Raw genomic sequence first — 25,948 nt, 5'->3', positions numbered from 1 at the left:
ACCACTGGACTACCAGGGAATTGCCACCACTTTTTTTTTTTTTTTTTTTTTGCGGTACGCGGGCCTCTCACTGTTGTGGCCTCTCCCGTTGCGGAGCACAGGCTCCGGACACAGAGGCTCAGCGGCCATGGCTCACAGGCCTAGCCACTCTGCCACCACTTTCTTAACAGAGAAACTCCAAAGCCCCCATGTGCCCTCTGTGATACACTAACCCAGCTGGTCCTTCAATAGTCCAAGCCTCTCCCACAACCCAATTTCTGCTCCTAATCAAAAGATGCCTGTCTAAATCCCCATCTCAGGGACTCTGATTCATTTCAATCACACACAGACATATTGGGCAGCTCTGTGTATAAGGCACTGTGCTGGATGCTTGGGGTAGACAAGATGCTTAAGAATGTAAGTAATGATGAGAGAGACTGGAGTGAGTTCTAGTTTGCATTAGCTACTCACTAGCCAGGTAACCTTGGGCATGAGAGCTGGAACCAGATGATCTGATGTCTCTTTGAGTTCTTGTGGCATCTGAATATGTTAATAAATGAGCTAATGTTTACATGCTATTGGGAAATGACTAGTGCCATGTCCTACAGGCCTTCCCCAACCCCATATGATTATAAAGCGTAATGGGTTTTTCAGGTAAACAGAACGTCTATATAATGTCTGATAGTATCAGAGCTGGAAAGAAGCTCAGAGTATTTCACCCATATCCAATCTTATAATATCTCTTCTAACTTTCACATCTGGTCTATTGAAATATTGTTCCTTTCAAAAAGCTCACAGTGAGGAACGATGAACTTATTCTAATAGTGCTGCCGTTGTTCACACTATTTCCATTTTCTTCATGTGGAAACTGCTTTTGGAGTAAGTGTAAGGGCCACATAAATTGTTAATTATAAGGGGAAAGAGAGCAGGGGAAAATAAAAATCCTACAAGTGTCTTGGCAGGGAAAAAAGCTACCAACAAAGGAGTATAAATGAGACCCTGCATCAGATGTTTCTCCTGTTAGTATCCTCCAGGTTTCGAGGAAAAGGTATTTTAATACCCAGCTAAACAGTCTTTCATATATAGGCAAAGACATTTTCAGATAAGTAATAATTCAGAAAAGATGCCTATCTCCAATATCTTTATTAGAATATAAGATATAAGAAGATGCCCTAATCAATCAGGCAATGAAGCAAAATGTGGCCAGTTAGAAAGTAATTATGTAAAAATCAATAACTTCCTTTTATACTAGCAGTTACTACTACCCAGATATAATGGGAGAAAAATCCACAACTATAAGAAAAAACCATCAAACATAAGGAATAAATTTAGCAGGAAATGGGTAAAATCTATATGATGAAAACTGTACAACTCACCTGAGGGAGATACAAGAAGACTTTAATAAGTGAAGAGTTATACCTCACCCCCAGAGAGTGTAACATAATGTGCTAAAGATGTTAATTCTCCAAATTTCAATCGAGATCCCAAGGGAATTAAAAATAAAACTTGACAAAGGGATTCTAAAATTTATCTGGAAAGATAAAGAAACAAGACTTTCCAAGTCTGGAAAGTTTTGAACGAGTAATGGGGTAGATGTACCGTGCCAAATATTAACATTAAAAAGTGCTAATTTATACAAAAATGAATAGATGAATCAGAAAGAATAGGTATCCAGAAATCAACTCAAGCATGTGTGACAATTTAGTAAATGATAAAAGTGGCATTTCAAATTGATGGGGCAAGACGGTTTACGCAATAAATAGCTTTAGGACAACTGGTTAAACACTTGGAAAAAATAAAATTACATACTGAAATTAATGGCAGATAGGTTATTTAAATGTAAAAATTGAGACCATAAGATTGTTAGAGAAATTATCAGTAAATATTTACTTAATCTTGGAGTGGAGAACGCCTTTCAAAGCATGGCTCCAAAGGGAAAAACCATAAAGGGTAAAAATATTGAAATTCTGTAAGTCAAATAAAACACTCTGAAAAAATTGATAGGCAAATAAAAAAGTGGGGGAAAATGTCTGCAGCACATATGATAGCAGAAAGGGAAGGCCTTTCAAATCAGTAAAAGATGAGCTCTTCTTGCCCCCCACTGCTGCCTGGGGTGGGGGCTTGGCACTATGGCTTGTGGTTAAGAGAACATGCTCTGGAATCAAGCTGCCTGATTCCAAGTGGGACTCCTTCTGTTACTTTGGGCAAGTGACCTAATCTCTTTGTGTCTCAGCTGCTTGATCTGTAAAATGGGGATGCAGTGGCAATAGCACCTGTAGACAGACAAGAGTACCTGGTTGGTAGGGCTGCTGCGTATAAGTGCTTAGAACAGTGCCTGGCATGTGGCAGTGCTCAGGAAGCATGAACTGTTGCAGTTGGAGAGAAAATAGCACAAGAAACTCACAAAAGAAGGCATATAATTGGCCTACACACTTAAGAATGTTTTACTTTATCTTCTCCATAGCGTTCCCATAGGTGCCTGGTACGCGCTCCAAGTGAATTCCAGCCACTAGCTGGTTAGGGCTCCTCTTCCGTACCCCTTCCTGCCTCACGCCTCATGAGGCTCCCTGGGTTGACTCTTGAGGTCAAGGGTCAAGAAAACACCCCCTACCACCTCCCTCCCGCCCTCCTACCCTCACTGCCCTACCATCTTTGCCAGCTTGTGGATGGCGGGGCACAGGGTGTTGACGATGCTCTCGTACCACGGGTCTGCGCGGCCCAGGAACGCAGCCAACTCTCCGAGCTCCGAATGCCTGGATGCTGTGGGCTTCTGGGGACAAAGGGACAAGGGGACAGGGCAGACCCGTCAGGCCCTCTCTGGCACTCTCTTCCTACTCGGAGGGTCCCCAGGTACCAGTCCCAGGCAAACTAGCTTTGGGAATGTGGCCAAATCACTCAACCTCTTGGGGCGTCGATTTCTGCGCCATGTGAAGACTGGTTTTACACCTGAGATGAAGCTGGAATCCCCTTCCCTGAGGATGCCTGCCAGGGACACTGAAAAATGATCATCAGCCTTAAAAGGCGAGAGACAAGTATTGCCTTGAATTTAATGCTGTCCAATCAGAAGCAGAGTGGGCAACAGAAATGAAAAACTGCCCGTGCGGCTTCATTCCCGGCCCCCCAGGAAGGGTGGTGTGTATGTAGGTGAGGGTGTGTATGTGGGTGAGGGTGTGTGTGTGTGTGTGTGTGTGTGTGTGTGAGAGAGAGAGAGAGAGAGAGAGAGAGAGAGAGAGAGCCCCGTTTGAGAAGTTGCCATTAATTTCGTTAGAAAAGCAAAACGATGCTCCCAGTGAGAGAGCATCTCTCTCTGGCCACATGCAGCCCCCAGGGCCCAGGTCTGTGGCTTCTGGGACAAAAAGCCTCCAGGTCTCTCCCAGCTCCACATCCTAAGGAAGAATGATCCCAGTTCCCGCTCCTGACACCTTCCATCTCTTCCCCCACATGCCCCGCCCCCCCATCCAGCCACCTCAGGTGCCAGCACAGGGATGTAGTAGAGCTGCAGGCTGAGTCTGGGGGTGAGGCAGAACTTCTGGGTCTCGCGTTTCCTGGCAGGGGGGAGCAGAGTACAGGCATGAGGGCAGGGGTTTGGGTTTCAGACAGCCTTGGTTCCACGTCCTGGCTCTGCTATTTATTATCTCTTGACTCGGGGCAATTGACCTACTCTCTCTGAACCTCTGTTTTCTCATCTGTAGAATGGGTGCAGTAAAGCAGGAAGCACAGTGCTCCGTGGTGGCCGGGTGCGGGGGCAGGGGGAGCACTGTGCACCATCCTCTGCCGTCCCACCCTGGCCTTGGCCTCCTGAGCGCCCCCCAACCCCGACCTTTCCATCCTTCACCAGCACAGGCTGGGCCCACCTGTGCCCCGACCATCCCCAGCCGCCCCTCGGGGCCCTACCTGAGGCTGTGGTAGGCCCGGGCCAGGCGCCCCAGCATCCGGTCGTCCCCCAGCACCAGCACCCGGGCCGTGTGCAGCCGGGAGACCCCAGGCAGCAGCTCCCTATCCCCGCTGGGCCTGCCAGTCCTCTGGTGCAGCCCCGGGGACCCATCCCAGCTGCCGGGTATCAGGATGTCCGGGGGCCACACCCGCTTCTTGATGCCACCTTTGCGCTGCAGCCTGGCTCTCTCCACCTCGGGGCTGCCGGGTGTGGGCGGCTCGTCGGCCCCCCAAGGAAGGTCCCGCTCGATGCCGCTGTCGGTGGACAGCATGGATGCCCGGGCCAACTCCCGGTCTGGCAGGAGGCCCTGCAGGTTCAAGGCTTCCAAGTCTGCACTGAGGCGCAGCTGGGATCGCGGGCGCAGGAAGAGCACCAGTTCCTCCCCTGGGACGCGGAGACAAAGGGGACCATCAGGGCGGAGAGCGGACACGAGGCTGGCAGGGCCCCACCCTGGCAAGGCGGGTGGTTCCGTGTTTCCCACACACGTTTAGCTGAACAGGAGCCCCATGAGATGCTCCATGAAGGAACAGAGGTTCTGTGGCCAACAGAGACTAAGAACCCCACACACTCCTGTCACAAGTGAACATCTTAAAGGCTCTGAGAAGTCCTGTAGCAAAGAAATCAGCTTAATGCGGTGCCTGCTGACTCTAGAGCCCTCTTTTCCATACTTGCTCATCAGCATCCTCCATTCTCCAGCTCCCCTGTAGTTTCCCCCGGGACACAGATAACAGAGCATCAGCTCCTGGCTTTTCTAATTGACCTTCATTTTATTGCTCATGAGGAAACTGAGGCCCCCAGGGAACTGAGTCCGTCTAGGGTGACCCAGCACGCGAAAGGACACGTGGGCCTTGAACCCGGTTCACCAGTCTGGCACTTCCCACCACAACCTGCCGCTCTATCTTCCCCCTTCCCTTGAGAAGAGCCAGGGGGACTGGGGGACAGACATCAGCGTGGAGGGGAAGTGTGGGCCCCCTCCTGCTCTGGAAACCATAACTTTTTTGTGCCTGCCTCTTTCTTGGGGACATGTATTGTCTGTTGGCATCATCATGGCATGTGACACTTTCTAGACACTTTCTAGACACATGTGGCCAGTGGCTAATGCACGGAGTGTTCTGACATAGAGAAAATGTATCCCCTTTTCAGATACTGCAAACAACTCAGGGAACAAGGAGCACACACAGACACACACACAACAGATACACAGGCAGACACAAAGACACAACACAGACACACAGAAATGCACAAAGATACACACAGGCACACACAGAGGCACAGACGTAGACATACACACAGATACACAATAAATATACATAGAGAGAGACACACACAGTGCACACACAGATGCCAACATGTAGACACACAGACACACAAAGACACCTGCACACACACTGAGAGACATACACACACACACAGATGCTCAGACACACACACACACACACACACGCACAAACACGTACACCACTATTTCCAGCCTGCTCCCCCCAGAGGGGTCAAAGGCACTGCACTTACAGAGCTGCTCTTCATCGGTCCATAGGTGGAAGGTGATGTGGGGGCTGGGCAGAGGGATGCTTGGCAGCCGGTCCTGGGGGGGCTCACCTGAAGGACAGGCTGTGGAGACCATGGAGGAGAGGACTGTGGGATTCTTCTCTGCCCTCTCCCCACCCCCAGCTCCTATGTGGGGCCTATGGGGGTGGGTGGCAGAGACCCTCGCCCACCCGTATCTGGCCCTGTCGAGTTCCTCTGCCTCTCTGCCACCATCAGCTCATCCAGGGCCTAACACCTGCCCAAGAATGCCTAGCGGCTCCCAGTTTCCTGCAAACTTCCTAGCTGGGCCTTCAGGACCCTTCACAAGCCAGCTCATTGCATCATTCCCAACCTTTTCTCCCTCCCCCCAGCCCCGCTTCAGCCATGCTGCCTTTCCCACTGTTCAGAGACATCCTGGCCACATGCAGACCAGGGGAAAGGCCTTCGTATTTCTCAGGGCCTCCTCCAGGAGCCTGCACACAGTAGATGCTCAATTAACGTTTGCTCCTGGTTCTGAAAAGAGTCACGGCCAAGTACGAAGAGCAGCAGGAAGCCTGCATCCAGGGGAGAGAGCAGGGCCAGCCAACCCCCTCTCCTCCTTCCAGAAGCCTTCCTGACTCCAGCCCAGGAGTCATCCCCTCCCCAGACCTTACTGGCTGCACACTGGGCATACCTAACATGTAGCCTTAGGATTTAACTTCCACATAGCACAGCTCCCTCCTGAACAAGGCTGCAAGCTTCCTTAGGGGAGAGCGACCCACGGTCACTGAACACTTACTACTGTTCTCACCATGCCCACAGTGCTATCAGCTCACCGGGTCCTACTGGCGATCCTGGGGCACAGGTAACATTATCTTCACGATAGAGGAGGAGTCAGGGGCACAGAGAGGTTAAGTAACTGGTCTGAGGTCACACAGCAAGTGGCAGAGCCAGAATTTGAGCCCAGGCAGCCTGGCTACAGAGTCCATGCTTTTACCCATGACATGGTGCCCATAACCACTGTCCCATGCTGGCCCCCAGCAGCAGGGGCTCAACGGGGGTGCTGGCTGGCCATTAAGATGCATAGGGCAAGTCTGGGCGGGAGGCAGGTGCCTGGATGTGTCTGGGATGGTGGGGACAGCCCAGACTGGTCTTGTCCTGCCCACGCAGATTTACTGCTGAGTTAGCAAGTGGTACCCAAGGAGAGCAAAGCCAGATTTGCCCCAGGGTTTGGCCCAGCTTTGGGAGGGGAGAGGCTTCATGAACAGACATTTCCATGTGGCAATCAGAGGCAGTATAGAATATTAAAGCAAAATAAGAGGAGGCTGGGAAGAAGGAGGAGGTTTTAAGTAGGTACCCAACCTGCCTGCCTCACCCTGACTTCTGCAGTCTCCACCCTCCCTGGGCTGCCGAGGTCAAGCCCAGGGAGGGCTGGCACATTGGCCTCTGCGCATGGTTTCCAGTCCTCAGGCAAGTGCTGTGCACCGTGTGTTCTGGGCATGCAGGCTGACAAACTCCACGGGTGCTTTGAGCGGCCATGAAACAGGACACAAATCAGAACCGTCCTCCAAAAGCCAGAAAATATATGTTCCAGACATTTCTCTGGGCTCTTTGGAGTTTCTGCAACACACATGGGCTTGCTTCCCATCAATGTATGGCATTGTTTTATAAATATGCAAGCAGAAAGGAAGAGTTGGAATAAAAATCTGTGAGACCAGATGTAAGTGATGTGGACTCAGATGCTATTTTGGATGCTCTTGGTTACTATAGTATAGCGGTTAGACAGCCTGGGTTTGAATCTCAGGTCTGCTACTTACTAACTGGGTGATCTTGGGTAAGATTTATAGCCTCTTTCTAACTCTGTTTTCTCACCTGCAAAATGGGGTTAATGCTTTCTACCTCATAAGGAGTCAACTGTGAGGATTAATTGATTTAATATATATAAACTGCTGAGAACAGCAACTGGGGTACAGTAGGTGCCCAGTAGGTGTCAGCTGTTATCATGATCCTAATTACCCACCTTCTAATTAGCCCGGGACCTTCAAGCTCTTGGGAGCCGCTGCGTGTCCCACCCCGCTTCAGCCACGCGCGCAGACTCGGAGCAGGTACAGCGCTGGTCTCTGGCGCCCCCTGCAGGGTACCCGGACCGCAGCTCACCGCGCCTGCCGCTTACCGCCGCAGCGCCCCCTGGCGGCCGCCGCCGGCCCCAGCAGCGAGCAGTAAATCTCCTCCAGCCTCTCCAGGTGGCCTTCCCGGCTCGGGCTGGGCTCGCTGGCCATCTGCTCCACGGCTGCCACCACGGCGTGGAAATAGTGCTCCAGGGCGCGGCGGGAGCTGGTCTGCCGGGGAGGAGCATCAGAGCTTGAGTTCCGGCTCTGCACCCACCCACCCCTGCTCCAACGCCAAGCCTGCAGGTGCACGGACAGCTCAGGGGCACCTCCCCTCTGCCCGGGACTCCGGCAGGAGCTTCCCCATGAAGGCCTTCCCACGTCCAGGGCTCCGCTCCTGCCCTGCCATAGCTGTTGCCCGATGCCGCCTGCAGCTAGGGGTCCCCTAGGCCCCTCACACCGTGGTGTGGGGGGACAGCTGGGGGCAGGGATGGCCTCTGGCGCCCACCCTCCTTGGAATGTCACTAAGTATCTGGATCACTGTTCTGCCATCACTCGGATGTAAACTCCAGGATGGCAGCAGTTTCGTCTGTTTCATTTACAGCTGCATCCCCAACACCTAGAACATCTGCTGGCACATAGTAAGTGCTCGATAAATATTTGTTGACTATTTCCTAAACGTCTGTCACTCCTATACTGCCTTGACATACCACCTATAAATCATTATTTTTCTTTAAATCATTGCACTTTTTTGGTTCAAAATTATTTCAAAAGCAAATTTTATATTGCTGCTCTAAGTAAAACGGCTAGTGTCACTTGTCATAAACAGAAAATAACTAAGATGAATATAATGATCACAAAACTCTGTTATTAAATTGTAGCCAGGTACTATGGCCTGCCGAGGCTTCAGAGCTGGAAGCTTGCTTTTTCTTCTAAAAAAGGCAGATTAGCAAGCGTGCAAGAGGTTAAGGGTAAAGCACCAAGCTGAGCCTTTCTCCTTAACGCAAACAGGTTTTGAAGAGCTTCTCACTCTTTGAGTTTCATCATGCTCTCCAGCACCGAAGGCTCCTGTCTCCGTGGGTACCTCTCTGACACCTTGAGAACTCCCCTGGATCACTGTTCTCTGGCTGTGTCCCCTCACCCCCACTCACCACCAGCTAATCCCAGCTCATGACTGAGGATGCGGGGCCCAAACGAGTGACACGGGCAGGCACAGCAGGGCTTGCTCTGATCTCTTTTTTGTGCTAGGGGTCCGCTAAGCAGGGTCTTAACTTCCTGGGCTAAGGGACAGTGGTCATTCTGATTAGCTAGGGCTCCAGTAAATATTTGCTGAATGACCAGCTGAATGAACACGAGCAATTAGAGGGACAAGGAATCAGAGTTGGAAGGGGCCACAGGGACCATCTCGTCTTGTTGCTTCATTTTATAAATTGATTATAAGTGAATTAGTTAAATAGTTATCAAGTACCCACTAGGTGCCAGGCACTGTTCTAAGTGCTGGGGTACAGCAGTAAACAAAACAGACAAAAATTCCTGTCTGCATGCAGCTTATATTATAGGGTATCTGTGTGTGTGTGTGTGTTTGTGTGTGTGTGAAATAATAAATAAGATAAGTGAAATTTATAGTATGATAAATAACAGTAAAGTGATGACAAGAAAATAAAGCAGGGAAGGAAGATGTGCAATTTGAGGGAGGGGCTGAAGTTTTAGATAGTGTGACCAGAGGAGCCTCACTGAAAGGTGACTTTTGACTAAAAGCCTAAAGGAAGTGAAGGGTCGAGTCATGTGGAAACCTGCCATGGGGCAGCCCCACCTGGACACCATCTCTAGCACCCAGAACACAGAGCAGAGTGTCCGAGAGCCGGGTTGTCCCAGGCTGCCCTCCCAGTCTCAAGACCTTGTCAGATCCTGTGGACACGTGGGGAGACCACTCTATGTCCCCCCCCACCTCCTACCTGGGCCTCGGACCAGGCCCTCAGCAGACAGGATGTGGGCTGGTGGCCAGATAAGGCCTACCCATCAGACCGTCGTTGGCTGGGCCACTTCTCCCAGGCCCCACTGGCCTTCGAGCCAGCAGGTATGACTGGGAACGGCATCCCTCAAGCAGAATTCCAGATAAGGAGGCTAGGGTCTCACGGGGCGGGGAGCCCCAGGCCAGGCTGAGGTCTAGGAGCCCCAGCACCCAAAAGGGGAGGGGGGTGCCGGGGGACCACTGAGGACCCCTTAACTCCAAGCTTCCAAGGGTCTCTAACTTCAGATCAGTGACGCATTCCCTGGGTCTCTCCTGGCGCTTCTTTGGTCCCTCCCCCCACAATTCCCTTTTCACAAACATGGAGACTTAGAGCCGTGAGCTCCGGATAAAGCGAGGTTGCGGAGGGTGCATAAGATTTTGACTATGCTTAAAAAATACAGCTTTCACTTTCAGCATTTCTTTCTTCTATAGCGAAGTAGTGCACGCATCAGACCCATTAATTTCAGCCCTGAACCCCACCCCATTCTTGACCCAGCACCTCCCAATCCTACCCCATTCCTGATGCCCTCAAACCCAGCCCAGCCTCACTTCCAAGCCAACCCCTGAACTCCAGCCACATCCAACTCGGGGATGGAGTGAGGCTGGGGATCCTCTAATGCCTGCATCGCTGAGAAACAAAAATCAATGAGCTTAAAATGTTAGGGAACTGTTGACCAAAACCACCCACTTTGGCCAGGCGCGATGATCACCACTTGCCTGAGCTGTCTCACAACAGGAGGTCCCGACAATTCAGGAGGGGGCCAAAAGAGGGAGGAGACGACCAACCTCCCAGAATCCATCGCACTGGAATCCACCTTGTCTGAGAGATACGCCACCAGGAAGGACCCTGAGTCAGACTATGGACCAAGCAAGATGATTGGCCAGAGACAACCCGGAAACTAACCCCACCCCCACAAAACCCGAGACTGCGAGCCACGTGGCAGAGCAGTTCTCCTGGGGTCCTTGACCCTCTGCTGCTCTCTGCCCGGGCGCCCCTTCGCAATAAGGTCTCTTGCTTTGTCAGCACGTGGGTCTCCTCGGACAATTCATTTCCGAGTGCTAGAGAAGAGCCCGCTCTCGGGCCCTGGAAGCGGACCCCCTTTCTGCAACACTTACATGTTTGGCATTGTGTGAAAATGGCGCCTTGACCATGGGCTGTTTGGTGAGCCAGAAACAATCTCCAGAGCCGCAGGTGGCCACACAGGGGCTGCCGGGTCAGCTGACAAACTCTGGTCAGGAAGGCAACTACTCTCCCCCCTTCCCGAGAGCCACGGCCAAGTGCAGGGAGAGGGGACAGTAGCCCACGTCAGGACAGGCACATGAGACACATTAGGGGCCATAGGTGCCTGTGCTAAAACCAGCCTGGGGCTTAGGTACGAGTCCGGGGTGGGGGGGCATTCCTCCATCACGCGTCGGTATGCTGTGAGCCCCCAAAGGGGCTGTTATGGAAGGAGGGGTGTCCCGGATGGCGGCGTGGGGGAAGGGAGTCAAGAACCCTCAGTGGGTCCAAGCAGGTGGGCAACCACAAAGGAATGGTGTGGATGGTCCTTTTAGAGAAAAGGAATGACAGAAAACGACCAACATGGTTTAAGGAGGAACCCAGCCGCACATAAAAGACACCCATCAAAGGAAGGATCCAAGACTCAGGGTGTGGAGAATTCCAGATGGAAACAAGAGAAGGAAGAGCAACAGCTCCAGTGCATTTTGATGAGCAAAGCAGGGCCTGAGCCTTGGGATGGAGAAAGGACAGACACCCACTTCCTGGGGGCAGGACGGGCAGGGGATCGTGGACCCTTCAAGGGCACACCCCGTTCAGGAGCCGGCCCCTCCTAGGGCACCACAGCCCTGAGCGATCCTCCAACCCCCCTTCCCGCAGGGCAGGCGCCTTTCCGGCTATTGTGCAGACTCCGACTGGCCACACTGGCATCCTCCCCCACCCAAGAAATCCAGCACCTGGGGCCACCGTGGCCAGAGAATCTGCAACCTGCTGCAGTCTTGGCTGTGGACAGGGGAGAGGCTGAGTCAGAGAGAAAAGCTAGGAAATAAGCGGGCAAGTGTTGGAAACAAACTAAATGCCCACAACAGGAGCAGGGGATAGTTAAAGAAATAACAGCACATTCACGAGAGAGAATTCTCTGCACCAGCAGAAGCACATGTTTTCAAAGGAAAATATTTCCATATGGCATATTTCCAGTGGCAAGGAAAAATAGATATTATATATATGCACATAGAGAAGCAGTATATAAACTGTATACAGAGTCTGATAGCTCAATTGTTAAAAAGGAGTGGGGCTGCAGATGGGGCTGGAAGGCGATTGAACATAGGCTTGAAGTCAGATAGACCTGGGTTCAAATCCAGGCACAGCCACTTCCTATCTGTCACCACACGTAGGTAATTGGCTTCTCTGTGCCTTTGTTTTGATAAGTATATCCATTTCACAATGTTGTGGTGAGAATTTTTTAAGGTGATAACCTGTAAAGTGTTTAACACGGTGCCTGGAACACAGCAGATGTTCAGTAAACAGTGGCTCTTGTGATGATCACTGTCGTCATTATTCAGGAAACATACCAAATGTTAATTGCTAATGTGTGTGGGTAGAGGGGTGTGAGTGGTTTTTATTTTCTTTCTTGGCTCCACTGTACTGTATTTTTTTTTTTTTTTTTGCGGTACGCGGGCCTCTCACTGCTGTGGCCTCTCCCGTTGCGGAGCACAGGCTCCGGACGTGCAGGCTCAGCGGCCATGGCTCACGGGCCCAGCCGCTCTGCGGCATGTGGGATCTTCCCGGACCGGGGCACAAACCCACGTCCCCTGCATTGGCAGGCGGACTCTCAACCACTGCGCCACCAGGGAAGCCCTTCTGTATTGTTTTTCAAATTTTCCTTAGTAAATGTGTCTTTATTTTTGGTTTGGGAAAAAAGGTGATATGGAAACAGGAGGAGGGGGAAGCCGAGGAGAGTGAGCACTGGTATGGGGGGGCAGGGCAATGACCTTACCTGAAGCTTCCTTTGCAGCACGCCTGCCTCGCAGGCCTCCCCCAGCGCCGCCTGCAGGGCGTGGGAGACCACGTGGCGCATGCAGGCCTCTGGTGTCTGCTGCCCCTGGGCCGCCTCGATCTCCAGCAGCAGGGCACTGCACACGGAGGGAGACACCAGCTCAGGATCCACGAAGAGGAACACTCTGAGGGCAAAGGTGGGGGGACCGGGAGCTGATGAGGAGGACCACAGGGAGAAGGGCCACCCTCAGAGCCTTGCAGCACCCATCACTCCCCCCCAAGTTATTTACTTCCTCCAAAAACAGGAGCCTCAAATTCAAAATTCTACTGGGGGACAACACTAGGGAGTGGTGGGGATTGCGGCAAAGAAGAGCAGGCACGGCCCTTCCAGGGGGGCAGCTGGTCCCTCTGGGTCCCTCTCATGTCTAGGTAAGTTCCAGCTGAAATGCCACTCCCTCCCTCAGAGTCGTGGCCCATTGAGTCCATAGCCCTCTAGGAGGGACCCTAAATCCTTCCTGCTGAAACGAGCTCTGAACCCTAAGTGAGCCCCTTCTCCTCTCATCACCCTCATCACACCGGAAAACCAACCTCACCCAACCTCTCTTCCGTACTCAACTGTCATTTCAACCTCTCCAATGCCAAGTCCTCTAGATCCCTTCCCCTCCCTGTACCCTCCACGAACACAGAGCCGCAAGCTACACCTTTCAGTGCCAGGTGAGCAGAGGTACCTGCAGGGCAGGAGGCTACACACCCCCCTGCTTCACCCCCGACTCCATCAGCCTCTCGCCCCAGCACGAGCAGTGGACGTGTCCTCAGTCTTACACACACACAGATGAAAGACCCCAGATCTCACGGTGTGACTGTGGCCTGAATTATCGATATTCTAGAGGTGCCTCTGGCTGCTTGATGCAACACCATGGCCAAGGGCAGAATGGAGGTGGAACCATGGACCTGCAGAATGGTCCAGTGCTCGTGTCCACGTTCTGCATGTGAGCGGGCGAGCTCTGAATCCAGCCCAAGAAGAAAGTCCTAACTGCTTTCAGGGATCTCCAGGGAAGGACACGCCCTATCCACCCGGAGGACGTCCCGCTGCTGGACAAATGCCACGGATGGGAGGGGCTGCTCCCCACCCAGAATCCTCACTTGTCCTGCGGGCAGCACCCTCGCTGGGGCCACTCACCTCTCCCGGTAGGGGTACAGCTCATTCGTCAGGTTCTGCTCGGCAATGACCAGCCTCTGGTACAGCGTCCCTGCAGGGCAGACCACTTCAGCCAACCAGCGTCTGAGTCTCTGACCCCCATTCCCCACTTTCCCAGAAGGTGCTGGGGCTTTTGAGCTCCCTGGAATCCTGGAGAGGAAGGCAAGACCTTGGGCGGAGCTGAAGTGGCTCTTACCTGGGACGGCCGTCTCCGTTTTCAGCCTTATGGCGCAGTCCAGGGCGATGGTGCAGTAGGGGGCGGGCAGGGTCAGCAACCTCGTGCAAAAGGCATAGGTCCTCCGGTGGAGTTCCTCTGTGATGCCCGTGGCCTGGGTGAGAGGGAGGAATCAGGGTGCCCAGAGACCTAGGTCTCGAAGGGTCCTGGGTGGGGCGGGGTGATGGGGGGCGGGCAGAGCAGCCAGACCTGGGCTCACACTTCCCTCCCAAATCTACACCTCAGCCTCTTCTCCCAGCATCTCTAAGACATCTCCCCTCCTACACCACATTCAGGCTTATCAAGATGGAAACTCATCGCCATCCTGTTCTGCCAGCAGATCAACTCCCCTCCCAGCCCTTCTGCTCTGTCACGGTTGCAAATTTACCGCCACTACCTCCCCAATTTCATCTCTTCGTGTATCAGGGCGAGGGCAGGGCTATGGGGAGAAGCCAGTTAGGGGCAGGCGCTCCTAGAGCTCCTCTAGGCTCGCTCGCCAGGCAGAGACCGGTTGTCTCCTGAGTGTCCAGCCCCGTCAGCCGTGGGTCACCCCGACCCCCTTCACCCTCAGTCCCCGCTCACCTTAGTGAGCACGTACATTAGAGTGTGCAGCAAGGGGATGATGACATGCCGGGCGTCCTCACTTTCTGCCTGGAAAACAGGAGATCGCAGGACATGGATGGGGCTGGGGGTCGCAGGGGTCTCGCCACATCCTAGCGGGAGATGGGGTGGAAGGCAGTGTCCCAGCAGGCCGAGGGGAGTGGAAAAGGGCCATAGTCTGCTCTGGTAGAAGAAGGTGGGGGGCTCACAGGTGCGGGAGCCCAGGAGCCGGTAGCAAAGCGACAGGTGAGGTGCCAGCTTGGAGGCTCCCCTGAGTGCAGCGTTTCCCAAACGTAGAGCACTGGGTGGTGTGGAGGGTAATTATGAGGATAATTTTGAAAATTTTTCGTAGTTAGGCATTTACGTTTACAGGTACTTTCCATTTCTGTACAGTGATATGGGTTTTCCATTTACGGTCGTGTTATAGAGATCCTTTTTTTTTTTTTTTTTTTTTTTTGCGGTACGCGGGCCTCTCACTGTTGTGGCCTCTCCCGTTGCGGCCTCTCCCGTTGCGGAGCACAGGCTCCGGAGGCGCAGGCTCAGCGGCCATGGCTCACGGGCCCAGCTGCTCCGCGGCATGTGGGATCTTCCCGGACCGGGGCACGAACCCGTGTCCCCTGCATCGGCAGGCGGACTCTCAACCACTGCGCCACCAGGGAAGCCCCGAGATCATTTTTGAAAGACGTTAACTCAGGTCAAAGAGCGGGAGTCAACGTAAAGATAAAATTGCTTATAGCAAAGTACCGGAGAGGGAGAAATACGGTAGAAATCAAACGACCAAAGTGTGTGAGACACGGGGTGGATGGGCCCGAGTCCCCAGCGGGAATGGCCCCTCTTCCTCTTGTCCCTGCCTGTCCCCCGCCCGAAACCCGAGGACTCACCTTCTCCAGTTCTCTGAGCAGGATGCGGACCAGTGCCGGACTCTTACCAGGATCCCGCTCGACCTTCTTGTGCAGGGACCATCTCCACATGCCTGGGTCAGGAGAAAGGGGTGCCCAGCCCAGCCAGGCAGGGCGGGGGGGGTGTGGTCTGAGAGGAATCCCCTCTGAGCAGGACCCTGAGCCCTGGAGTCCCAGGTCTGACCCCCGCCCCCACTGCCAGGTGCTGAGCTCCGCGTCCATGGGGGGGTTTCTCTGATCTGCAGCCCCTGTGGGCGGTGAATTCCCGGGGCAGAAAGGAGGGAGGCGGGACGCTAGCGGGGACAGGTGTGTGCACGTGGCTTCTGGAGCAGCGATGTTGACAGCTCAGCACCCCAAGCCACGTTCCTGGGAGTCATGCGGGCCTGGAGTGCCAGGGCACTTTTATTTGCAAGGCAAGTTGGAGAAGGCGGTTAAGAAAGAGGGCGGCAGACCCCCGATGGGCTGTGCCACAGTCCCTGGAGGGTGAGCCAGGGGGCAGAGAAGGCCTTCTGGGTCCTTCAGGCTCCAAGGATTTCCAGGAGGACGGGGCTTGGCTGGAAGCCCCTCATTCTGTGAGCTCCAGGCTGGGGCACTTTCTTCCTGAGAGCACGTGGGCAGAGTTGGCTGGGCTGGGGTGGGGGAGGCAGAGAGAGCAGACGATGCCTGCCGGCTCTTACCTTGGTTGCTCGGCAGGGCAGGGGCCTGGGCGCTGAGCTCTCGGAGCACGGCGTGCACGCTCCGCTGGAGGTCCAGATCCACATCTGGGCAGCAGGGTGGGGAAGCTTTGAGGCCAGGAGCCCCTGGCCTTACCCTCGCTCCCACCCCCACTCTCCCTGAGAATGTCTTTAGCCTCTTCTCTGAGCCTCAAGAGGTGCCCGGAAGTAATCAACTTAGAGCTGGCAGCCTGCATCCTGGCCAGGACTGCAATACAGCCTTTCAATCAGCATTTCTGTGTTCTTTGAAAAATCCACATTCCCCAAAGTGTGGTACGTATATTGCCAGTGACACGCGAGACAATTTTAGATGGTACACAGATGATTCTAAAATTTGAGTAATTATGCACTTATTTTAATGTATAGAAAAAACATATAACTAGTTCCTCAACTAGTATGGAGCTAAAATTTAAAGTCAATTTAAAGACACATATCAGATAAATACCAGGAGGTGACAAGAACTCTCTCCCTGACCAAACTTCACTCGGGATCCTCAGAGCCCTGTTCTCCACTAGGCCCTCAGCGTAGCCCCTGTCCTGTCTTTGGTCTCCAAGCCCAGTTTTAGCAAGAATCCTGCTGTCAGTCGAGAGAAGTCCCTCTCCCTGATATCTGATCAAGTTCTCTATTCCCCACCTTTGACGTGTAAGTTCTTGACCTGTGTCCAGCAAGAATCCTGTTAGGTCACTTTAGTAAGAATCTCCCACCCCTGAGGTCCCCTCTTAGGAATTTTCCATCCACTGACCCCTCCCTCTGTTTGTCGGCTGTAAATCCCCAGCTGTCTTTGCCTTATTCAGAGCAGAGGCCCATCTCTCTCCTCTATTGCAATAATCTTGAATAAAGTCTTCTTTAGGGTTTAACAAGTGTCAAAATCATTTTTTTTTCTTTAACGGCAGAGCATTGACACTGCAGAGCTGTGGAGGTGGGTACACGAATCAGTAACTGACATTTGGAAAGCACGGAGCCATGAGAATGCACCTCACTGACCTCCCCCTACAACGAGTTTAAGGAACCAAGGAGCTTTGTGCTGTTGGGCTGTGAAAGCCATCACCTCCTGCCGAGGCCACACTTCCCAGCCAATAGGGACAGCAGCAGGAATTCTAAAGCCAGCTCGGGAAGCTTTGTAGGCGGCTGACTCTGTGGCTCAGGGATTCCCCAACCCAAGACCCATCAGTCCAGCACATTTCCACCCAATCCTGCATCCCTTCCTCCTTCTTTCAGAGTTGGATTTTCATCACAGTCTGGGCGCTCGCTCTCCCAGCCCTCACCAGCTCCATCTCCATTTTCTCCACGGTGTTTCCCCACATGAAGCCTTGCATGTCTAATCTTGTCTTGCTGTCTGCTTCTTAGAGGATCTGGACCAACACAGGAAGTACGGGAGACACTCCCTGTACCATCAATTCCCCTTTATGATCAGCTCCAACCAAGAAGCTGTTTTTACAGGCGAGGGTGCAGTCTCTTGTTGTCAGACAGTACAAACCACACGCCTCAGAGGTTCCCTTTTTGCCTTGGTGGTCAGGAAACTTACAGCCAAACTGGGGCCCCGTCTCAAACATCAGCTCATCTCAAGGGACAGAGACCTCTCTCCTTTGCTCCTTTTCGGGTGCGCTTGCTTCATGTTCTACTAAGCATATATCTGAATTGCCTCAGATTCCTTTGGAAATAGGTAGGGTAGAGAGGACCAATCTAAAAAACCAGCAGGTTGCAGTCCAGGAGCTAGAATTTGTTTAGGTCAAGGCACCCCATGCCCTGGTGCTCATGGACTGGCCCTTCCATGGCTCTGGCGTGGGCCCTTGTACGTCTGCTGGGGCCACCCAGCATCTCTGAAACCCTCACTTTCCTCCTGCCTCTCACTTGTTCCCCTGCCCAGACCAGGTCCAGGTCTGAATCTGAGTCTCCTTCAGGTTCAGAGCGGGCAGGAAGTGGGCAGGTGTTACAGCGCACGTTTGCCCACCCGGCCACTCTGTTGGGCAGTGCAGCATCTCCCAAAACTGGCAAGGAAGTTATTTAGCCTGGCAAGAAGTCTTGTCACAAGCCATCCTTCCATCTACCGAGCTCCACCTGGCATGAAAATAAATGAGTTAACACAGGGTGAGTTATGAAAAAATAATGCTATGTCCGATTTCTTCTTTCCTTCTTTCTTCCTTCTCCCTTCCCTTCTTCTGCCCACCTCCCCACCATGGACTACACAAAAGACTTAAAACTGTGATAACTGTGATTTCCTCCCTGCCCCCTCATTAGAAGCGCAGCCAAACCTTTGTCTTCTGAGCCCTAGGTTCTCCTGCTTTGCAGAGGGAGTTAAGTTTTTATGTTTCAGAGAAAAATGGAGAAGTTAGACTCTGCCAGTAGCCCCGGGAGACAACCCCAAATAAACTTTGTTTTCAAAAGTCTGGGCAGCTGGAACAAACTCTCAGGCTTTGGTCCACATCTGGCTTGCAGACGTGTCTTGTTTGGGCTTGTAGAGTGTCTTGGAAAAAAAAAATTGAACTAGCTGCCAACATTCACAAATCAGGAGATTTTGCATAAAAGTTCAGATTTCTGGCATCTCCTGAAAGTCTGTCGACACTGGGCGTGCATTCTTCTTACATGTGACAGTGACAGGGGCTGGGGAGCAGCTGCCCCTTGAGACAGGGCACAGCTCCCCTAAGGCTTCAGAGTGGTCACTCTCCTTGTTTCCCTTACTTACATCCTCTCTCCGGCCCCTTGACTTTGAGACCCCTGGCTGTCTGATTGAGACAATCAAGCTGGGTTGTCTCCAAGGGATGGGGGTGAAGCCTGCTGCTTTTAGTTGACGAGGGGCGTGGCAATTCAAGGGTGGAAGGTTGGACTCCCAAGACCGTGAGGGTTATGGGGACCCAGGAAGGAGGAAGACCAGGGTTGGCTGGGACATAGCTGACCGGTGGTGGCAAAGATCTCAGATGAGGGCAGCTAAGCACTAAACTCTGTGTGCTTGAGTGCCACTGCTGTGGTCTCCTGGGCCACCTTTGCCAGAGCACAAGAATGTCCCCAAAGGAGCCCTCTGTCTCCTTATGGACCATTCAAGCTGTTCTGGGGGCTGCAGCCATAGTGCACTGAAGACCACAGACACTTCCCATCATCCAGACGTTGTAACCCCTGGCCTTCTCACAGGATCCCAAGGAGAGGAGGTGGGTACCGCAAGTGAATGACATTGGAATTTGTACGGACCTTGGAAAACAAGAGCTTGAAGCTGGATTTGATTTGATTAAGCCAAAGAAATAATATTTCTCGTGCCTCAAGTATCTCAGGGTTGTTTATACATGATATGCAATGTCTAACAGCATTCTTGATCCAGAACAGCCACTAAATAAATAACATTCATTATCCACCCCTCCATCCAGGAATAGGATATAACTATCAGGTATCCAGATTACTATTAATACCTAACATTTAAATAGCACTTGAGGGCTTCCCTGGTGGCACAGTTGTTAAGAATCCGCCTGCCAATGCAGGGGACACAGGTTCGAGCCCTGGTCCGGGAAGATCCCACATGCCTCAAAGCAGCTAAGCCGGTGTGCCACAACTACTGAGCCTGTGCTCTGGAGCCCACGAGCCACAACTACTGAAGCCCGCGTGCCTAGAGCCCATGCTGCGCAACAAGAGAAGCCACTGCAATGAGAAGCCCATGCACTGCAGCGAAGAGTAGTAGCCCCTGCTTGCCACAACTAGAGAAAGCCCATGTGCAGCAACAAAGACCCACGCAGCCAAAAATAAATAAATACATTAAAAAAATAATAAAATAAATAGCACTTGAATGGTACACATGTAGAGAGTCTTATGTAGGCGTAGCAAGACAGTGGTACATGTTCATCAAACCAAGTTCATTTTTGTCGCAGGTAGATGAGAAGACTACATTTCCCAGACTCCCTTGTTGTTTGACAGGAGCCATGTGGCTGAGTTCTGGCCAATGGCACGTGGTGGAGGTGGTATGTGCCACCTTCAGGCGTGGCCATAAAACCCTCCGCCCTATCCTCCGTGAGCCTGGAATATATATGTGTAAGATGATGGTGCCCCGAGAGGAAAGAAGCCTCTGTCCCTGAAAGACTGTAGCCCAGATTGGGTGGTGACATGAGTAAGAAATAAGCATTTGTTGTGTTCATCTACTGACACTGGGGTCATCTGTTACGGCAGCCACTGTTCTCTGACTCAGGGACACACCAAGTGTGTGTATTGTCTCACTGGATTCTGAGCAGAGCCCTGTGAGTTTGGCAGAACAATTACTGTGCTCCCTGTTTTGTGGAATCTAGATTGAAAGTCGCCCCATATCGCCTCTCCAACCACAGAAGGTCAGACCCAGAGGGACCTCGGAGGCTGGCTCTCTTCCCATTTCACAGAGCGGGAAATGAGGCTCAGAGGGGAGAGGCGACTTCCACAAGGTCACGGAACTTTCTGACGGAGCAGAGCTTTCTGTTTGCCAAAATGCACTTCGTCCAAAGCTGTCATCTTACTTGTGACCGTTCACCTCTTTACTGGGGGAAGGGAAGAGGGGACACCCAGGTGAGGCTGTGAGCACGTGTCTACCTATGTGTGCCTGGGGCTTGAATGCAGACAAAAACGCCCCTGATAAAGTTGGCTGTAAAAGGGTTCCCCGCTCTCCAACCAGGGTAGATGTTATTACAGCTAAAGAGACAACAGGGAGGAAGGAAGGGAGAACAAAGGCTGACGGGGTCCTGCGGCGGCAGGACGCGCACAGTTCAGGGTTTGCTCTTCTACGTCCAGCCACTCAAAGCTGACCCAGGACTTGGCAAAGGCAGCTCTCCACTGTCCTGCGATCCTAGACAGTCAAATCTCTCCCCAACCCCCTCTTAGATGTTTGCTTTTCCCCTGCTTCCCACCCTTGGCTCACATTAGAATCACCTGGAAAGCTTAAAAAAAATACCGATGCAGAGCCCACCCCAAACCAAATAAATCAGATATCGGAGGGTGGGGCCCATTAATCCATTTAAAAAAATATCTCCCCAGGAGAATCTAATGTACAGGATTACAGAACTAATCTAATTCAGTGAGAATTATTGCCTTAGGCGGTAAGTTTGGAGATATGAATAACTGATCGTGACAAGATGCTCAGAGTTCACAGAGGACAATCATCCCTGAATTAAGTCACAGGGTCAGGATGGCCCCTCCCTGGCAATACCCCTGGCTCTCACAGTGGTGGGAGAATTTATTGTAAAAGAATACAATTAGGGGCTTGCCTGGTGGCACAGTGGTTGAGAATCCACCTGCCAACGCAGGGGACACAGGTTCGATCCCTAGTCCGGGAAGATCACACATGCCGCGGAGCAACTAAGCCCGTGTGCCACAACTACTGAGCCTGTGCTCTAGAGCCCGTGAGCCACAGCTACTGAAGCCTGTGCCCCTAGAGTCCGAGCTCCCCAACAAGAGAAGCCACCGCAATGAGAAGCCCATGCACTGCAACGAAGAGTAGCCCCCGCTCACCGCAACTAGAGAAAGCCTGAGCACAGCAACAAAGACCCAACGCAGCCAAAAATAAATAAATAAAATAAATAAATTTATTTAAAAGAATACAATTGGAGAAAGTTTATTATTATTACTATTATTTTTGTTGTTGTCCGTTAGCTTGTTTGCAAAAGATATAACCTTTGTTTAGAAATGTAACCCTTATAGACACCAGTGCTCTGACTCTCTTTGTGTCCAGCCATGACAGGAATAAAATCTCCTAAGATTCTTTTCAAGCAGACCAGTCTTTGTCTTCTTGAAGTTGTCCCATACCCTCTTGTGATGGTTAATTTTACGTGTCAACTTGACTGGGCAACAGGGCACCCAGATATTTGGTCAGATGTTATTTTGATTGCATCTGTGATGGTGTTTTAGATGAGTTTAATATTTAAATCGATAGATCAAGTAAAGCAGATTGCCCTTCCTAATGTGGGTGGGCCCCATCCAATCAGTGGTGGCCTGAATAGAACAAAAGGCTGACCCTCCCCCAAGGAAGAGGGAATTCCTCCTGCTTGACTGCCTTCCAGCTGGAACACTGGTTTTCCCCTGCCTTTGGACTTGAACTGAAACACTGGCTCTTCCTGAGTCTGGAGCCTGCTGGTTTCTATGGAATTTATACCATTGGCTGTCCTGACTGCAGGTCTTGGTACTTGTCAGCCTCCATAATCATGTAAGCCAATTCCTTATAATAAATCTCATTCTCTATATGTATATACCTCCTACTGGTTCTGTTCCTCTGGAGAACCCTGACAAACATGCCCAGAGAGGACCCTGGCATCAGTATAGGGAAAGCTGGTGGTATAATCAAACTTAAAATTCCCTCAGCCTGCCCCAGCTGGTGCACATAACCACCCAGATGAGAAGGTTACAGGGACACAAAATTACTACCAAAGAGATGAATTCATAATTCTCAAGGGGTGTTTCCCTCAAACTAGGATGTTGTGGAGAATTGTCCTTTTCCACTCTCTAGGTATCAGCTGTCAGAATCAGAACCCCCTCCCTGGAATGGAAATGGAAACATACCAATGAACTCTTTCTGGTCCCTTCCCTCTAAAATCACAATAAAATCACTAACCCGGGGGTCCCACTACCTCATGCCAGGTGAGCCATAATACAATTGAGAAGAATATGGTTTGTTTGTGTCTGTTCCAATTCAGCCTTGGAATACCCGAGGCAGCTTAGCTCTGTACAGGTGAATGTCATTTGGTACGTGCTGTGTTCACTAGTTTCCATTTTGGAGGATGACCTTTACCTGACCTTGACCTTTGAGCTGGGCTCCATTTTCCCGGAGCCCATGGGGCCCCAACACACTGACCACCTGGACCTTACCGGCCGCCCTTCCTGCCAGGGGCGAGGGCTTGTCTGAGAATCCCCTGGTGAACAGACAGCTCTGTCTCTGCATCTAAGCCGCTCATTGAAATCCTGTGCTCAGGACCCAGATGCACCATTGGCTGGAGTAACACGCTCATGCTCCTCTTTCTTCCATCCCGTGCCTGACTCCCACCTTCCCCCCATGCGGTATAAAGGCTCAGATGTTTCTAAAAAGGTTTGCGATCTTGCCCATTTGCAGGAGTGGCAAAATAACAATACCTTTGGTGCCCTTGAAACATTGCTCTTTTGCAGCCCTCAAGATAAACGTCTTACTTTTCAGGTGCCCCTCTTCTTGACTCTAGGATGAGAGGACTCTAAGGGCTGTAGGAAGGTGGGAAAAGTTAAAAACAACTATAATTTGGAAAGCCAGCCAGGACAACTGCAGTTCCTGGTCCTGATGGAAAAACTCCCTTTCGGAGTTTTCAGGGCAAGCATCCTAATTTGGGGATGCTTCCCTCACCCACTGGATTTTGGGTCGGGGGGGTCATCTGTCACATCTTTGGGGGTGGATGTTGGTGGTCTTTCTTGCCCTGTAGCCTTCCCTGCTCACTATAACCCTGGTGACACTGTGACCCAGGTGCCCTGCTTTGCCCTGGCCTTGGAGTGGCACGGGACCAAGCTGGCCAACGGACTCTCTCTCCCTCTGGGTGACCTTTGTGTGGGTGACAGCCCGGAGTGGAGAGAGCCTCCCTCTTCCTGTCCTGGTGGCAGATCCACCCTGTTCCCTGCCCTTTCTGGTGCCTGGTGCTTCAGCTGTTCCTTCAATGCTCAGCCACTTTTTATTTTTGAATATTAAATGAACCATATAGGTTTCTATTGCTTGTATCCAAAGAACCTTTATCGGTATACCTCCCTTCCTAAAACACGATACCGATGTGTCTTAATTGTTGTAATTAAAGTGAGTGCAAAGTAAGTTGGTTTTGAAATGTTCAGTAGGAGATTTTCACAGCGCTGTCCCCACCCTTACCCTCCCAGCCCAAACCCCAGCTGGTTACAGACGACCAGGAACCTTGGGACACCAAGATTCACTGGCTGAAGCTTCTTCTGATTGGGTGAGGCTCTCTGAGGGTGAGTGGGGGTGTGGAAAGGATGCTGTCTTAGGAATGATAACAAGCTGGTGGCTGTGCCTGCCTCGGGGTGTCCCCTACCCATCCCTGGGACAGGGATCTTCAACAGTATTGGAGTCTATGCCTGGTGGCCGGAGGGGTGGTTTCTGACTTGCCAGGTGAACATTAGTTGATACACATCTTGGGGGAAGGGTCATCTCTGCTTGTTGTCCCAGGATGGTGTAGGGAGAAGAGTCTAAGTTTTGGAATCAGCCAGACGTGGGTTCCAGTCCTGGATCTGCCACTTACTAGCTCTGTAGCTTTGAGCAAATTACCTAACCTCTCTGAGCCTGTTTCCCTTTTAGTAAAATGAGGACAATTGTACTGATATCCCTACCTCGCAGAATCCTTCTGATGTTTTGCATGAGGCAACCCGTAGAGAAGTCATTCGCAGCACAGATGCTGGAGCTAGATTGCTGGGTTCAAATCCTGATTTGACCATATAATATCTATGTGACCTTGGGACAATACCTGTCTTCTCTCACTTTCCCATATTCTTTTTTTTTTTTTTTTTGCGGTATGCAGGCCTCTCACTGTTGTGGCCTCTCCCATTGCGGAGCACAGGCTCCAGACACGCAGGCTCAGCAGCCATGGCTCACGGGCCCAGCCGCTCCACGGCATGTGGGATCCTCCCGGACCGGGGCACGAACCCGTGTCCCCTGCATCAGCAGGTGGACTCTCAACCACTGAGCCACCAGGGAAGCCCCTCCCATATTCTGTAAAATGGAAGTAATAATAATATCTATCTTATGGGGTCTTTATGAAGACTAAACGAATTAATATTTGTCAGGTGCTTTTCCCACTACTTGATATATTGTAAGTGCCATAGAGATTTTTGTTAAATAAATGCAAATGTTTGGCAATATATATTTGCTATTATTGTCATTACTCCCACTGTCCAGCTCAGTGATCTGCCGGCAGCTGGGGCTCATACAAGCGTGTAGATGTCCATCTCTCAAGATGGTCTCACATTTGGGGAGCTGAGTGCGGGTCTCTCAGCCCCGCTGGGGAGAGGTGGTCCTGCCAGCCCTGGGGGTATCCTCACCTGCCAGATGGGCCTTCCCCACTCTGCAAACAGGCACACCAGACCCCCGCTCCCAGACCATACTGACCTGAGCTCTCCATGGGGGCCTGGGGTAAGTGTGAGGAGGATGTGATTGTCTCAGGCAGCAGAATGGAAAGTAAGGTGCTTGTTTTCCTGCAAAGAGCTGGTTCTGCAAAAGAAGAGACAGTTAGTGTAAGTGGTGGGACGTGTACTAAGCATATTTGTGGAATGGAGAGGCTCCCAGGGGACCGAGGCTTCTCCCAAACTGGAGGGGAGGGAGTCTAGATTTATTTAAGAAGTGCTTCTATGGTGCTTGCTATGTGCCAGGCACTCTTCTAAACACTTAAAAACTATCAACTCTTTAATATTAACCTTATGAGGTGGGCACTATTTTCTCCCCATTCCACAGATGGGGAAATTGAAACACAGAGATAGATAACGATTCAAGGTCAAATAGCTAGTAAGGAAAGGAATGAGCACTTGAACTCAGACCATCTGCCTCTAGAGATCATGCCCTCAGTCATGACCACAGGCTGCCCCACTGTGATCCCAGAGGGAGGGATGCTCAAAGTCTGCTTCCCAGAGCAACACACTCCACAAGTGAAAAGCAGAGGAACTCTGAAAGAATCCAAGACATTGTTCTTTGAAGAAAAAAAAAATACACACATACACACACACTTGGGAAAGCTAATTGAGAAAGAGAAAACAAAGAGACAATATTAGGAATGATAAACATCCCATAGGACATTTATCTGTATAAAGAAAGTCTGAACCCTCTGTATCATACACAGTTTTCTAGGAAA

General features: G+C 51.6%; 1 protein-coding gene across 1 annotated transcript in view; it reads right to left on the bottom strand.

Annotated features, from left to right (window-relative positions):
• PIK3R6 (phosphoinositide-3-kinase regulatory subunit 6) overlaps positions 1-25,225 on the bottom strand; it is a 34,332-nt gene extending 9,107 nt beyond the window's left edge. The window contains exons 1-12 of the mRNA XM_060082228.1: positions 25,213-25,225; positions 16,116-16,199; positions 15,421-15,512; positions 14,522-14,590; positions 13,922-14,054; positions 13,708-13,777; positions 12,529-12,712; positions 7,590-7,755; positions 5,423-5,509; positions 3,874-4,297; positions 3,446-3,524; positions 2,627-2,749 (exon numbers count right to left, since the gene is read on the bottom strand). Coding sequence (XP_059938211.1) covers positions 2,627-2,749; positions 3,446-3,524; positions 3,874-4,297; positions 5,423-5,509; positions 7,590-7,755; positions 12,529-12,712; positions 13,708-13,777; positions 13,922-14,054; positions 14,522-14,590; positions 15,421-15,512; positions 16,116-16,199; positions 25,213-25,225 — 1,524 coding nt within the window. The remainder of the gene's footprint in view (positions 1-2,626; positions 2,750-3,445; positions 3,525-3,873; positions 4,298-5,422; positions 5,510-7,589; positions 7,756-12,528; positions 12,713-13,707; positions 13,778-13,921; positions 14,055-14,521; positions 14,591-15,420; positions 15,513-16,115; positions 16,200-25,212) is intronic.
• Between the last annotated feature and the right edge of the window lie 723 nt (positions 25,226-25,948).

Source organism: Mesoplodon densirostris, chromosome 18 (assembly GCF_025265405.1).
Source record: "Mesoplodon densirostris isolate mMesDen1 chromosome 18, mMesDen1 primary haplotype, whole genome shotgun sequence".
NCBI classification, from domain to species: domain Eukaryota; kingdom Metazoa; phylum Chordata; class Mammalia; order Artiodactyla; family Ziphiidae; genus Mesoplodon; species Mesoplodon densirostris.
Note: the sequence above shows the minus strand (reverse complement) of the source record. Positions and strands in the feature narration are given on the sequence as shown.